The 15,116-nt window shown below is 40.1% G+C and overlaps 1 protein-coding gene across 1 annotated transcript; it reads left to right on the forward strand.

Moving 5' to 3' along the window:
- Positions 1-6,243: 6,243 nt before the first annotated feature.
- On the forward strand, positions 6,244-6,825 carry LOC132540743 (interferon omega-1-like). The gene has a single exon (XM_060198946.1). It carries the CDS (start codon positions 6,244-6,246, stop codon positions 6,823-6,825), a length of 582 nt encoding a protein of 193 aa, XP_060054929.1.
- Positions 6,826-15,116: the final 8,291 nt, after the last annotated feature.

Here is a 15,116-nt window from a genome sequence, read left to right on the forward strand (position 1 = left end):
CTTCATAGATTTAGATGGACAATTATAAAAGTTTCTTACGGTGCTCTCCTGCGGTGTTGGGGCTTGAATCAGGGCCCCATGAATGAAAGGCAAGCGAGCCTCCTTTCTCACATCTATCAAAGAGAATGGAAATATATCTAGAGTGTAGAGTTGCAGTAATACATTTTAAAGCCGTGAAATCTTCCCCAAGATGGTATGTAATATGTATGGCAAGGGCTAAATATGGAAACTGTTCTGTTAAAAGAATACATCAGGGGCTGGATGGTGGCGCACCTGGTTGAGCGCACATTACAATGAGCAAGAAGCCAGAATGGAGTTTCCGCTCCCTACTTGTAGGGGTAAAGCTTTGGTAGTGGTGAAGCAGTGCTGCAGGTGTCTCTCCCTTTCTATCCCTGGCTCTCTTGCTCTCTGTCACCTCCTTTCCTCTTGACTTCTCGTGGTTCCTATCTAATAAACTAATAAAGATATAAAATCTTTTTCAAAGAAGAAAACCTCAGAATCGAATAGTGGGCATGGGAGACTGCATAAGGGTTATCAAAAAATATTCTCATGCCTGAGACTCAGAATTTTTAGGTCCGACTACTAGCACCATCTTAAATCAGAGCTGAACAATTATCTGGTAAAAACAAACATTTAGAAATAACAAAGTAAACTCTAGATAATTATTTTCAATCTTCTCTTATTAGTAATTGAATGTTCCATTAAAAATAAGTTACTACCTTAAAAATAGAATCTTGGAAAAAGCAATCTCCCTGGAAAAGATATAAAAAACAATAATGTAGTTAAGTACATACACATTGTAAACAACAGAAGAGAGGGTCACTTAACTGCTCGTGGTTAGTAGACATATCTGCAAGAGAGATGACATAATTAGGCAAAAACTGAAAATATACACTATTTATTTACAGAGTTTGATACTGACACACCTCTTCTTCCTTTCTGTATTTCTAGATGCATTGCTTTACTCTCATATCACAAAATCTCTTCATCCAGTGGTGAAATCCCCAGCACATTTCCATTCACTTCTTCTACCTATTCAGACAACTGATTCCTGCGTCCTTGTGCATTCTGTCAATTTTCTCTTAGGAACACAAAATCATTAACTGGAAGCAAGTTGAGTGAAACTTCTTCCTTCCTTCCTTCCTTCCTTCCTTCCTTCCTTCCTTCCTTCCTTCCTTCCTTCCTCCTTTTTTTTTAGAAACTCCACTATTAGGACCACCTCCCTCCCCAAATTTTTCTCTAGAGAAGGGAAAGACCTAGTTGCAGTGGCTGAATGATCCCTGGAGTAAAAGGAGACTGACTGGAAAGCAGAACTGAATCTGGGGCTATAAAAGAATCTACAGAGGAGGAGTGCCCCCTACTGGTTACAAGGATCAAGATCTCCATCCACTAAGGACCAGTTTTCTGCCTTGAAACAAAAAAAACCTTTGTTTTATTAGTTTACAGTGTTGTTTTGGGACACGTTTGCTGTTAAGGAACTCAACACAAGATAAGACTATTGTTATTGTAGTATTCCCAGATGTTATCTACCTTTCCTTTGTCTTTCACCGTGAAATTCTCCATATGTCAAGAAATGGGTCCTGGTATTATAATTTTAATGGTTCATGGAGTGCATTTTTATAAAGAAGTTTGTTGTTGTTGTTGTTGTTTTTCAGTGGATAGGACTGAAGACATAGCATCACTGTCAGTACTGCAACAGACTTTCTTGCTTGAGGCATCTTAGATCTGAGATCAATCCCCCGCACCATAAGTCAGCTGTTCATGCTCTGATAAACCAGAAACAACAATACCTCCAAAACAAAAGTTTTTCATGAAAATTTTATCAGTTTACAGTTATTGTTTTCTTATGTGGGAAATGTTGACATTTTATTTAACCTGTGACCATCTCTACTATTAACTGTGACCATCTCTACTATTAACCTGTGATCATCTCTACTATTAACTCACCTTTCTGGTTGTTACAGTCTGTATTATTTTCCTTTTTTAAATATGGAATCACTTCTTTGTCTTTTAAATCTTTACTCCTCATCTGACTCTTCAGGAGACATTCTTGAAGACTTTATCATGGGGGGAGGGGTAAACAGAGCATTGTGTTTACATGAGAAGGTTTTCATGTCTGAGGCTCCAAGATTCCAGGTACAATCCCCAACTAAAGTTATGTATCCAAACTTTATTTGTAGAGAAAATAATATTTTCATCAATTTCATTATATTTTTGCAGTGCTGGATCCACATTCACATATGCCCATTGCTTCGAGGACAAGTATTTTTTTCACTTTTCAAATCTCATGTTCAGTGAGAGACAGAGAGGAAGAAATATCATGTTTACACCAGTCCTGGAATTTCCACTAGTACTGTGGAAATTTCTCCTTCATGGTGCTGGGATTCCAAGCAAGGGCTTTGTGCATGGCAAAATGCCTGTCCTTGTGGTGAATTCTCTCCAAGCCCTTACTGTTGACTTTAATGATGCATTTCTCTCACTGTAATATAGCATATGGTTTTGAACCAAAGGATGAGACTGGACAAATAAAAGCAATGGTATAAGGCTATATTTGGATTTGGAAACCACAAAAAGCAAAACTTAGTAAGAAGAGTGCTAACTGAATAAACAACAGAAGTGTACTGATTTCTCTTATATAACATCTATTGGGAGATGTTATTGTTAAGCATCAAAAGAAATAAATAATACTAAATGTAAAATAATGGAAATATCAATCCTGAACTGGAAAAATAAAAATTATTTGGTTTTATGTCACATGATCACAATTGGTTTCTCCCTCTGTCTACTAAGATAAAATACATGTTTGCTGTTAGAAGCTAGAGGTTGGTGGTATTTACCTGAGGACCCGGGTCAGGACAGGTGTCACCACACAATGTTGAACAAGAATTCCCCACACAAACACTCTGGAGGCAAGTGAAGGTTGTTTGGATTGGTTGGCAATAAGTCCTTCTATAGTAGAGGACTCCTAAAGGTCTCAAGATTTGGTGAGCTTGCTTGGAGGGAGTGAGCACAGGAGAGCTGGGCTTGAGCACACTTTCATGTCTAAGGAACAGCATTACTAGACTTCATCTCTCCATTGTGAGTGAAGGTGGTGGTGTTGGAAAACCCTTTTTTTTTTTTCTATTAGTTTTGGCACCCATCCATACTTCAGAGGAGAACAAGGAATCCTGATGAGGATTTTGTCAAAGTCTGAGAAGATTTCTAAATCTCCAGAGAGGAAAATACAAACAATTAAATAAAAAATAGGAAGGAGACAGCAAGAGCAAGACAAGACAGGTTGTATGTTTCTTATCCTGTGGTGCTAGTGAAAAGAAGTATACAAATATCCATGAATATGATCTGGTAGAATAAGAATCTTCGGAGATGCTCAACCACTAATAATCATCAGCCTCTGCTATGAGTCGTATATTAAATAAAGTCAATCCTTGGTTCTAGAGAATTTAATTGCCTCTGGAGTTCTGATATCCTTTCTTCATCCTTGTTCCTTTCCATTGCAAATATGATGTGTCTTGGTGTCTTTCAGTCTGGGTTAATTCTGTTTGGAACCCTCTGGGCTTCTTGAATCTTTCTGTCTTTGATGTTGTCTAGACTAGAGAAGTTTTCAGCTATTATGGCCTGAAGACTCTTTCTTCCTCTCCCTCTCCTTTTCCTCTGGTAAGCCAAAAATGCGTATATTGATTCTTCTGAAGTCATCCCATAGGTCTCTGTTGTTGTTTTCAGTATCTCATAATCTCTTTCTGAGGTCCCTCACTTTTTTTTTAGTTGTGTCAGTTCTCGATCTTACTAATTCTGTCTTCAGCCTCACTGATTCCATTTTCTCTCCCCTCTACTTTTTTCTGGAGTTCACCTATTTTGTTACCCTGTTTTAATTATTGTTTTCTCTTGTTCAGCTAATTGTGTTCTTAGCTCAGCTATTTCAGCATTCAGTTCTCTAGGAACTTTCGGGTTATAAATGTTTTCTTCCAGAGTCTCTTTTGCTGTGCCTGTATTTCTGATGACAATCCTTCCAAACTCTTTACTCACTCCTGTGATCATTTCCTTAGCTAGTGATTGGATATTGACCTCATTCTGTTGTGCTTCAACCTGTGGGGTGTTTTTAGCTGGACTCCTTGATCGCACTCTGTCATTTCATGAACATCTCAAAAAAAACTGCAGCAAAGGTGGGCGCGAGGAATAACATCATTGCAAGACTGGCCAGCTCCTCATGGGGCGCGAGCGCTTCCTCACTACGATCATCATCTCTGGCATTATGCTATTCCACTGCAGAATACTGTGTCCCAGTATGGTTCCGTAGCCCCCATGTCCACTTGATCGATTCAAAATTATATTCCTCCATGAGGATAATTTCTGGAACCATCCGTTCCACCCCGGTTCCATGGCTGCCTGTTCTTAGCAACATCGCCCCGCCAGATATTTGTCAGGATGCAGCATCATCTAAGATCATTTCCCACATCTACGGTCGACTAGACCGGCCAATATTCGCGGATATCTTCGTCCACCCTGTCCAACGCTTGACGTCTCATCACCCAATCTGGTCCCCTATGCCTACACTGAACTTCTCTGTTCCAGTCTCTTGGAAACAGAGTTGGCAGTCAGCTGAGGTAAAGAACAAACATCTCATCACAGACCCCTGCAAGCGTCAACCTGGCTTTGACCTAGCACGTTATGATTGGGCCCTACTCAATCGCTATTGAACAGGCCATGGCCGGTGCGCTGCTATGTTCCATAGCTGGGGAGCCAGAGACGACCCGAACTGCCCCTGCGGCTACAGACAGACTATGACCCACATAGTCAACGACTGCCACCTCTCCAGATTCAAAGGAGATCTCGAAAATTTACATCAGGCTCAACCTGTCGCTGTTGACTGGCTACGGAAGAAGGGCAAATGCTAGAAGAAGAAGCTGGACTCCTGTCCTGGTTCATGTCTCCAATATTTCTTCCTGTTGGTTTAACCATTTTATATATTATGTTATGAATTCCCTCTCTCAGTACTTTTCCAATTACTGATCACACTTTCCTGGATTGACTTGTGGCTAAGTAAGGTAATTAAAGGGTTCTCTGTGGTGGAAGTGAACAGTTGTTCCAATATTATTTTAATCCCTGGTTTGGAGCTCAGTAGTTTATAAGCCTCTTTTGTGCTTTTTCTTCCCTGTAGGCTATGGGAGCCTGAGGGCTTTTAGACTCTAAGTAGGCATCTTAGCTTAATCACTGACTCCTGGCCAAGAGAAAAAGCAGGGTGTGTCAGAGATAATCCAGAGGTTATGCAGAGGGACTGTCACAGCCCCAGCACTATGCCACCGAGGGATAGGTCTTTTCCTAAGTTTCCTGGTTAGATCTGTGTCCCCTGGTGTCCCTAACTGCCGCTGCTCCGGATTCAGAGGGCAGTAGCAATGGAGACTCAGAGCTGCACTTGGTGAGTCTCAGGGGAGTCCTCTCCTCCCTTCAGCAGTCCCCTTGTTGGTGGAACAAAATGGAGGTGGTGTCTCTGATAAACTGCCAGACTGTTACAGGCCACTTCATCTCTCCCTAGGCTCCACTCTTTCCACCAGCCACACGTGTTTGCACTCACTGATGACTTGGTGGGATCCTGAAGTCCTTCTAGTCCTTTCTTGTTTCAGTCCCAGGTGGTCACCTTCGGTATTCCTACTTGATGCTGACGGGGAGAGGAGAGGAAAGGAGAGGAGAGGAGAGCAGAGGAGAGGAGAGGAGGGGAGAGGAGAGGAGAGGAGAGGAGAGGAGAGGAGAGGAGAGGAGAGGAGAGGAGAGGAGAGGAGAGGAGAGAAACAGATCTCCGGAGTTCTGATATCCTTAACCAAATGTAGAAGACCATAGGACTGAGGGGCCTGCCAACCAATTTAAAAAAAAAAACACAAAAAAAACGGGTCAAAATGGAGCTCAGATTATGGTGTAAACTATGTCCTTAGTAAGACATCAAACGGAAACGATAAAAAGTGTTGGAAAAAGACATTTTCTGGCTGGCAACCTGAAGCTCCTGGGAAAATAAACTGTATTATGAATGTAAGACTACTTTAGATAGAGGATGTCTTCTTAGTCAATATGCGGGACACGTGAATGTAAACAAAAACAGGGAAGTCGACGAATAGAAAGACGCTTTGAGAAGTGAACATCCATGTTCCCTCCCTATTTAAGGCCAGGCTTGGGAGCTTGTCTTCAGAGCACCTAGGATCCCAGGTTCACCCAGTCGCTCATCTCTGCCAGACCAGCAGCACCCTCCTTTTGCCAATGGCCCTCCTGCTGTGTCTCCTGATGACCCTGGTGGTGCTCATCTGTTGCCCCAGTGGCTCTCTGGGCTGTGAGCTACCCCAGAGCCATGTCCTGGACAGCATGCAAAACATGAGGCTTCTGGGCCAAATGAGGAGACTCTCCCCTCTTTCCTGCCTGAAGGACAGGAGAGACTTCAGATTCCCCTGGCAGCAGGTGGATGGCAGCCAGTTGCAGAAGGTCCGGGTCATGTCTGTGCAACATGAGATGGTGCAGCAGGCCTTCCACCTCCTCCTGTCAGAGCGCGCCTCTGCTGCCTGGGACAAGACCCTCCTGGACCACGTGCGCACAGGGCTGCACCAGCAGCTGGAACACCTGGACTCCTGCTTGGTACAGCTGGGGACACAGGAGGACTCTGCCCAGAGCTATGGGAGCGCTTCCCTGCAGATGAAGAGGTACTTCCAGAGAATTCGTCTCTACCTGAAAGAGAAGAAGGACAGTGCGTGTGCCTGGGAGGTCGTCAGAGTGGAAATCATGAGATCCCTCACTCTGTCCACAACCTTGCTAGCAAGAGTCAAGGAAGAAGAGTTGGGGTCGCCATGAAGTGAATCTCATGCACTAGCTGCCATTTTGGATACGTGTCTCTGGCCATTCCAAACATTCTTGTTTCTGTTAGAGTCACAGGGTTTACTGAATTTAATTAGCAAATAGTTTCTCTGTGGTAGTAAGCAAGGATATGTTCCTAAGAGATGACTGCCATGATGATTTATTTATTCCTTTATTAAATTTCCTTTCCTTGAATATTTCTATCAGATATATATTTGGAAACTATATATGCAATTACATGTTCAATATTATGGCATACTCTATGGAAATTTACAAAATGTGGTTATCTTTCTCTCTGTATTATTAAATTTGCACCTGGTTTGACTAAATTCTTGCCAAGAAGACTTTTTGTATGTGCCTGTTGTAAATTGCACCCTCGTTCTTCTTTCTTAAGCAATGTGAGCAAATGGATGGCGATGTTGCTTCATTCATTTATTCCATATAGATTATAAGTATAGTCTGAGAGTATAGATGACAATTTGTAGGACAGATACTTTGTATCAGTAATGTGCCAGGTACGATTTCCAGCACCACCATTAATAGCTACAATTGAGAGGTACTCTGGCATAAGGGCAAAAAAAAAAAAAAAAGAAAAAAAAAGTCAAATCTCTTCCTCAGTGTCAAATGTTGTAGTTATCGAGTCATACAAGTGAAGAAAGGAAATCCATTTTCTGCTGTGTTGAAACTCAGTCTTAGACAAAAAAGAAGGTACAAACACAGTACAAATGTGTATCAGTACAAATGTGTATCTAATCCAGCTGTTTGAAACCCTACAAAAGGAAGAACAGAAAAATGATGTTCTCAAGTCTTTTCTAAGCCACTGGGAAGTATTTCAGGGTAGAAGTCTTATTAGATTGTGGGTACACGGTTTTAATTTATAATGTATAAAAATGCCATAGGAGCCACCTTGAAGTGAATCTCACCTATCAGTCTTGCACACCGCAGTGGTCATTTCAAATGCCTCTTAATTCAATTGTAGCACAGAATTTAGTGAATGAACACCTAATATATCATCACTAATATTCATCAAGAATGTGTTAAAGGATGCAATTCTATAATAATACTCAGTCTTTTGACAATAGCTGTCCTGATGTTATGTATTTTACTGAATGATATAATACAAATATTTTCTATGAGATATTTTTTTCACATTAAAATTCAGAAATATTTTTACCTTGCTTTAAAAGCAATTATATTGCTTTCAAGGAGAACTTGAATTTTAAGGATTTGTTACAACTAAATCCTTATTTTTCCCATGGAAATCTTGGTGAGAATCCTATTTGTCTTGTTTAGTGGGACATGTTCATCACTTGGTCACTCACCTCTGTGGAAGTGACAGGAGTTTTGGAGTGTGGAAAATGGTCAGTCCTTCCATCAGAGGTTCAAGTCATTTGTATTCAGTCAGCAAAGAATGGTGAGTCCAAATACTGAAGAGAATGTAGTGAGGACTGCTGAAACATAGAACTGATTGAACCAGGCACTCCATCCCCTGTACTAGTCTTACATTATGACACTGTTTCACTCTGTCTCAAGCATCTTTACTTCCTCCACCTTACTGTCCTGTCACACAGATGCTTCTGGTCTCCTGGTTTCTAGGTCCAACGAGTTTCTATTAGGAATGGAAAGTCAGACAGAGAGGAAACTTAAATGGCAGTTGCAAGTTTCTTTGTAATATTTATTTATTTATTCCCTTTTGTTGTCCTTCTTTTTTTCTATTGTTGTAGTTATTATTGATATCGTTGTTGTTGGATAGAACAGAGAGAAAGGAAAGAGGAGGAGAAGACAGAGAGGGGGAGAGAAAGACAGATACCTGTAGACCTGCATGACTGCTTGTCAAGTGAGCCCCCTGAGGGTGGGGAGCCTGGGGCTTGAAGCAGGATCTTTCTGCTGGTCCTTGTGCTTTGAGCCACCTGCGCTTAACCTGCTGCACTGCTACTGGACTCTCCACTGCAAGTTTCTTAAAACCACTATAGGCATTGTAGATAAGACTGTTCTGAGAAACATTTCTGGGACCCAAGAGCATGCGCTGTTACAATGATGACATGGGGGAGTCTGGCGATAGTGCAGCTGCTTAAGCACTCACGGCACAAAGCTCTATGAAGGTCGAAATGATACCGGTTCGAGAACCCCTGGATATCCGTTCCAGGGGAGACACTACACAGGCGGTAAAGCAGGTCTACAGGTGTCTCTCTTTCCTTCCCCATTTCTGTCTTCCCGTCCTCTCTCCATTTCTCTCTTTCCTAACAACGAAATCATCAATAACAAGAGAAAGTATAATGAATAACAAGTGCAACAAAGAGGAAAATAAATCAATATTGAATAATGATGAAATAGACTTTGAAAGGAAAAGGAAACAGTGGGACTCACTTTCCTACAGGAAACACCTCGACATGTGGGTCTTATGCCCACTGCTGGTCAGCTGTGAAAAGGACTGAGAGCAAAAGTAAGTTCTAGTCAAATCTTGCTGATTTCTAGAACCTCTGACAGAGCCTAGAGGGTCTCCACCCCCACCCCTTTTTGTCTGTGACAAAAATGGATGCAGTACTTTACACAACACTCTTCTTTAGCTTACACTATTACAAAAAAAAAAAAAAAAACCCAACAATTTTATGACTTCAAGCAAGGTATCACTCTGTGGGTAACAGGCAGCTACTTAGAGAAAAGGATTAAAATGCATTTTTTGCTCCATCCTATTCCTAATCATATCCTAACCTTTGATTACCTACCTTACAGGGCAGATGTGAAATAACTGCATATGGATGAGCATTGGTGTTTTCTTTAATGCATATTTCACAGAATGTGGTGTTCAGCCTCATTTGTAAACAAGTGTCTAGCTTCACAATACATTGCAAATATCAGATCCTGTCTTAGTATAACTGAGAAATATGCTCATAATCATAGTAAATGGTGATACTGTCAGGCTATCAAGTAGGCGAATAGCTCAGATCTACTTTGAGGAGTGTTAGAGCCCCATACCTATGGACATCTAATTTTTGACCAAGGGGTCAAACTGGTCAACAGAGAAAGAAGTATCTCTTCAACAAATGGTGTTGGGAAAACTGAGTGGAAACATGTAGAAGGATGAAACTGAACCATTGTATCTCACCACTCATAAAAGTAAACTTCAGGGAGTTGGGTGGTAGTGCAGCGGGCTAAGCGTACATGGTTCAAAATCAAAGACAGGCATAAGGATCCCGGTTCCAGCCCATGGCTCCCCAGCGGCAGGGGAGTCGCTTCACAGGCAGTGAAGCAGGACTGCAGGTGCCTCTTGGTCTCTTCATATTTGGTTGTCTCTATCCAATAAGTAAAGATAATAAAAAGAGAACTAAAGAGAAAAAACCCTACAGATAATGGCTGTAAGAATGGAAGGGATCCAAAGGTTAAATATGGTTAAAATGTCATTTCTTTTCAGAATAACTGGTACCCTGATAACAGTCACACCAAAACTCTCAGTCAGGGACTATTTTTTTGATTTGACAAAATGATTCTAAACTTTTTTTTTTTTTTTTAAGAATAACGCCTACCTTGTAAATAGTCAACAAATACAGAAAAGGAAGAATAAAATGAATGATGTTTAATATTTAGTTCCAGAACTCATTCAAAAACTACAGTAGCCAAGGGCAATAGTGTTTGGGTTATGCATAAAGACCTTTACATCTAAACAACAAAGGAGGTTTGAGTTCAATTCTCAGCACTGCATAATTACCATGACTCTGCAAACACACACACACATACACACACACACACACACACACACACACACACACCACACACACACACACACACACACACACCACACACACAGACACACACCCTCCCATAGAGAATAAAACTACAGTAATCAAGAAAGCATGTTATGAGTGAAAAAGTAGAATCACAGATAAAAGACATGGTATTGAGAGCTCAAAAATAGAGTACAGGCAACACAGTGAAAAATTTATTCTTAACAAAGTGTCCTGCGGGGCCAGGTGTTGGAGCATTATATAAAGCAGATTAACTGGGGAAAAAAACAAACCCTTGTTCCACATCTGCAAGGGAGATGGCTTAACTAGCAATGAAGCAGTGTTGTGTCTGTCTCTTTCTCTCTCCCCATTTCTATCTTCCATTCCCTCTCAATTTCTCTGTTTTTATCAAATAAATAAAATATTTTAACAAATTATAATAAAACATCATGCAGGATTATGAGTATACCCATTTAATGAAAATAACAAAAACAAAAAAACCCTAGAAGAAGAGAGTTTTATAGTTGTCACAAATTTAACTGAAAATACTTCATAGATTTAGATGGACAATTATAAAAGTTTCTTACGGTGCTCTCCTGCGGTGTTGGGGCTTGAATCAGGGCCCCATGAATGAAAGGCAAGCGAGCCTCCTTTCTCACATCTATCAAAGAGAATGGAAATATATCTAGAGTGTAGAGTTGCAGTAATACATTTTAAAGCCGTGAAATCTTCCCCAAGATGGTATGTAATATGTATGGCAAGGGCTAAATATGGAAACTGTTCTGTTAAAAGAATACATCAGGGGCTGGATGGTGGCGCACCTGGTTGAGCGCACATTACAATGAGCAAGAAGCCAGAATGGAGTTTCCGCTCCCTACTTGTAGGGGTAAAGCTTTGGTAGTGGTGAAGCAGTGTTGCAGGTGTCTCTCCCTTTCTATCCCTGGCTCTCTTGCTCTCTGTCACCTCCTTTCCTCTTGACTTCTCGTGGTTCCTATCTAATAAACTAATAAAGATATAAAATCTTTTTCAAAGAAGAAAACCTCAGAATCGAATAGTGGGCATGGGAGACTGCATAAGGGTTATCAAAAAATATTCTCATGCCTGAGACTCAGAATTTTTAGGTCCGACTACTAGCACCATCTTAAATCAGAGCTGAACAATTATCTGGTAAAAACAAACATTTAGAAATAACAAAGTAAACTCTAGATAATTATTTTCAATCTTCTCTTATTAGTAATTGAATGTTCAATTAAAAATAAGCTACTACCTTAAAAATAGAATCTTGGAAAAAGCAATCTCCCTGGAAAAGATATAAAAAACAATAATGTAGTTAAGTACATACACATTGTAAACAACAGAAGAGAGGGTCACTTAACTGCTCGTGGTTAGTAGACATATCTGCAAGAGAGATGACATAATTAGGCAAAAACTGAAAATATACACTATTTATTTACAGAGTTTGATACTGACACACCTCTTCTTCCTTTCTGTATTTCTAGATGCATTGCTTTACTCTCATATCACAAAATCTCTTCATCCAGTGGTGAAATCCCCAGCACATTTCCATTCACTTCTTCTACCTATTCAGACAACTGATTCCTGCGTCCTTGTGCATTCTGTCAATTTTCTCTTAGGAACACAAAATCATTAACTGGAAGCAAGTTGAGTGAAACTTCTTCCTTCCTTCCTTCCTTCCTTCCTTCCTTCCTTCCTTCCTTCCTTCCTTCCTTCCTTCCTTCCTTCCTTCCTCCTTTTTTTTTAGAAACTCCACTATTAGGACCACCTCCCTCCCCAAATTTTTCTCTAGAGAAGGGAAAGACCTAGTTGCAGTGGCTGAATGATCCCTGGAGTAAAAGGAGACTGACTGGAAAGCAGAACTGAATCTGGGGCTATAAAAGAATCTACAGAGGAGGAGTGCCCCCTACTGGTTACAAGGATCAAGATCTCCATCCACTAAGGACCAGTTTTCTGCCTTGAAACAAAAAAAACCTTTGTTTTATTAGTTTACAGTGTTGTTTTGGGACACGTTTGCTGTTAAGGAACTCAACACAAGATAAGACTATTGTTATTGTAGTATTCCCAGATGTTATCTACCTTTCCTTTGTCTTTCACCGTGAAATTCTCCATATGTCAAGAAATGGGTCCTGGTATTATAATTTTAATGGTTCATGGAGTGCATTTTTATAAAGAAGTTTGTTGTTGTTGTTGTTGTTTTTCAGTGGATAGGACTGAAGACATAGCATCACTGTCAGTACTGCAACAGACTTTCTTGCTTGAGGCATCTTAGATCTGAGATCAATCCCCTGCACCGTAAGTCAGCTGTTCATGCTCTGATAAACCAGAAACAACAATACCTCCAAAACAAAAGTTTTTCATGAAAATTTTAACAGTTTACAGTTATTGTTTTCTTATGTGGGAAATGTTGACATTTTATTTAACCTGTGACCATCTCTACTATTAACTGTGACCATCTCTACTATTAACCTGTGATCATCTCTACTATTAACTCACCTTTCTGGTTGTTACAGTCTGTATTATTTTCCTTTTTTAAATATGGAATCACTTCTTTGTCTTTTAAATCTTTACTCCTCATCTGACTCTTCAGGAGACATTCTTGAAGACTTTATCATGGGGGGAGGGGTAAACAGAGCATTGTGTTTACATGTAAGAAGGTTTTCATGTCTGAGGCTCCAAGATTCCAGGTACAATCCCCAACTAAAGTTATGTATCCAAACTTTATTTGTAGAGAAAATAATATTTTCATCAATTTCATTATATTTTTGCAGTGCTGGATCCACATTCACATATGCCCATTGCTTCCAGGACAAGTATTTTTTTTCACTTTTCAAATCTCATGTTCAGTGAGAGACAGAGAGGAAGAAACATCATGTTTACACCAGTCCTGGAATTTCCACTAGTACTGTGGAAATTTCTCCTTCATGGTGCTGGGATTCCAAGCAAGGGCTTTGTGCATGGCAAAATGCCTGTCCTTGTGGTGAATTCTCTCCAAGCCCTTACTGTTGACTTTAATGATGCATTTCTCTCACTGTAATATAGCATATGGTTTTGAACCAAAGGATGAGACTGGACAAATAAAAGCAATGGTATAAGGCTATATTTGGATTTGGAAACCACAAAAAGCAAAACTTAGTAAGAAGAGTGCTAACTGAATAAACAACAGAAGTGTACTGATTTCTCTTATATAACATCTATTGGGAGATGTTATTGTTAAGCATCAAAAGAAATAAATAATACTAAATGTAAAATAATGGAAATATCAATCCTGAACTGGAAAAATAAAAATTATTTGGTTTTATGTCACATGATCACAATTGGTTTCTCCCTCTGTCTACTAAGATAAAATACATGTTTGCTGTTAGAAGCTAGAGGTTGGTGGTATTTACCTGAGGACCCGGGTCAGGACAGGTGTCACCACACAATGTTGAACAAGAATTCCCCACACAAACACTCTGGAGGCAAGTGAAGGTTGTTTGGATTGGTTGGCAATAAGTCCTTCTATAGTAGAGGACTCCTAAAGGTCTCAAGATTTGGTGAGCTTGCTTGGAGGGAGTGAGCACAGGAGAGTTGGGCTTGAGCACACTTTCATGTCTAAGGAACAGCATTACTAGACTTCATCTCTCCATTGTGAGTGAAGGTGGTGGTGTTGGAAAACCCTTTTTTTTTTTTCTATTAGTTTTGGCACCCATCCATACTTCAGAGGAGAACAAGGAATCCTGATGAGGATTTTGTCAAAGTCTGAGAAGATTTCTAAATCTCCAGAGAGGAAAATACAAACAATTAAATAAAAAATAGGAAGGAGACAGCAAGAGCAAGACAAGACAGGTTGTATGTTTCTTATCCTGTGGTGCTAGTGAAAAGAAGTATACAAATATCCATGAATATGATCTGGTAGAATAAGAATCTTCGGAGATGCTCAACCACTAATAATCATCAGCCTCTGCTATGAGTCGTATATTAAATAAAGTCAATCCTTGGTTCTAGAGAATTTAATTGCCTCTGGAGTTCTGATATCCTTTCTTCATCCTTGTTCCTTTCCATTGCAAATATGATGTGTCTTGGTGTCTTTCAGTCTGGGTTAATTCTGTTTGGAACCCTCTGGGCTTCTTGAATCTTTCTGTCTTTGATGTTGTCTAGACTAGAGAAGTTTTCAGCTATTATGGCCTGAAGACTCTTTCTTCCTCTCCCTCTCCTTTTCCTCTGGTAAGCCAAAAATGCGTATATTGATTCTTCTGAAGTCATCCCATAGGTCTCTGTTGTTGTTTTCAGTATCTCATAATCTCTTTCTGAGGTCCCTCACTTTTTTTTTAGTTGTGTCAGTTCTCGATCTTACTAATTCTGTCTTCAGCCTCACTGATTCCATTTTCTCTCCCCTCTACTTTTTTCTGGAGTTCACCTATTTTGTTACCCTGTTTTAATTATTGTTTTCTCTTGTTCAGCTAATTGTGTTCTTAGCTCAGCTATTTCAGCATTCAGTTCTCTAGGAACTTTCGGGTTATAAATGTTTTCTTCCAGAGTCTCTTTTGCTGTGCCTGTATTTCTGATGAC

This window comes from Erinaceus europaeus, chromosome 10, assembly GCF_950295315.1.
Source record: "Erinaceus europaeus chromosome 10, mEriEur2.1, whole genome shotgun sequence".
NCBI lineage: Eukaryota > Metazoa > Chordata > Mammalia > Eulipotyphla > Erinaceidae > Erinaceus > Erinaceus europaeus.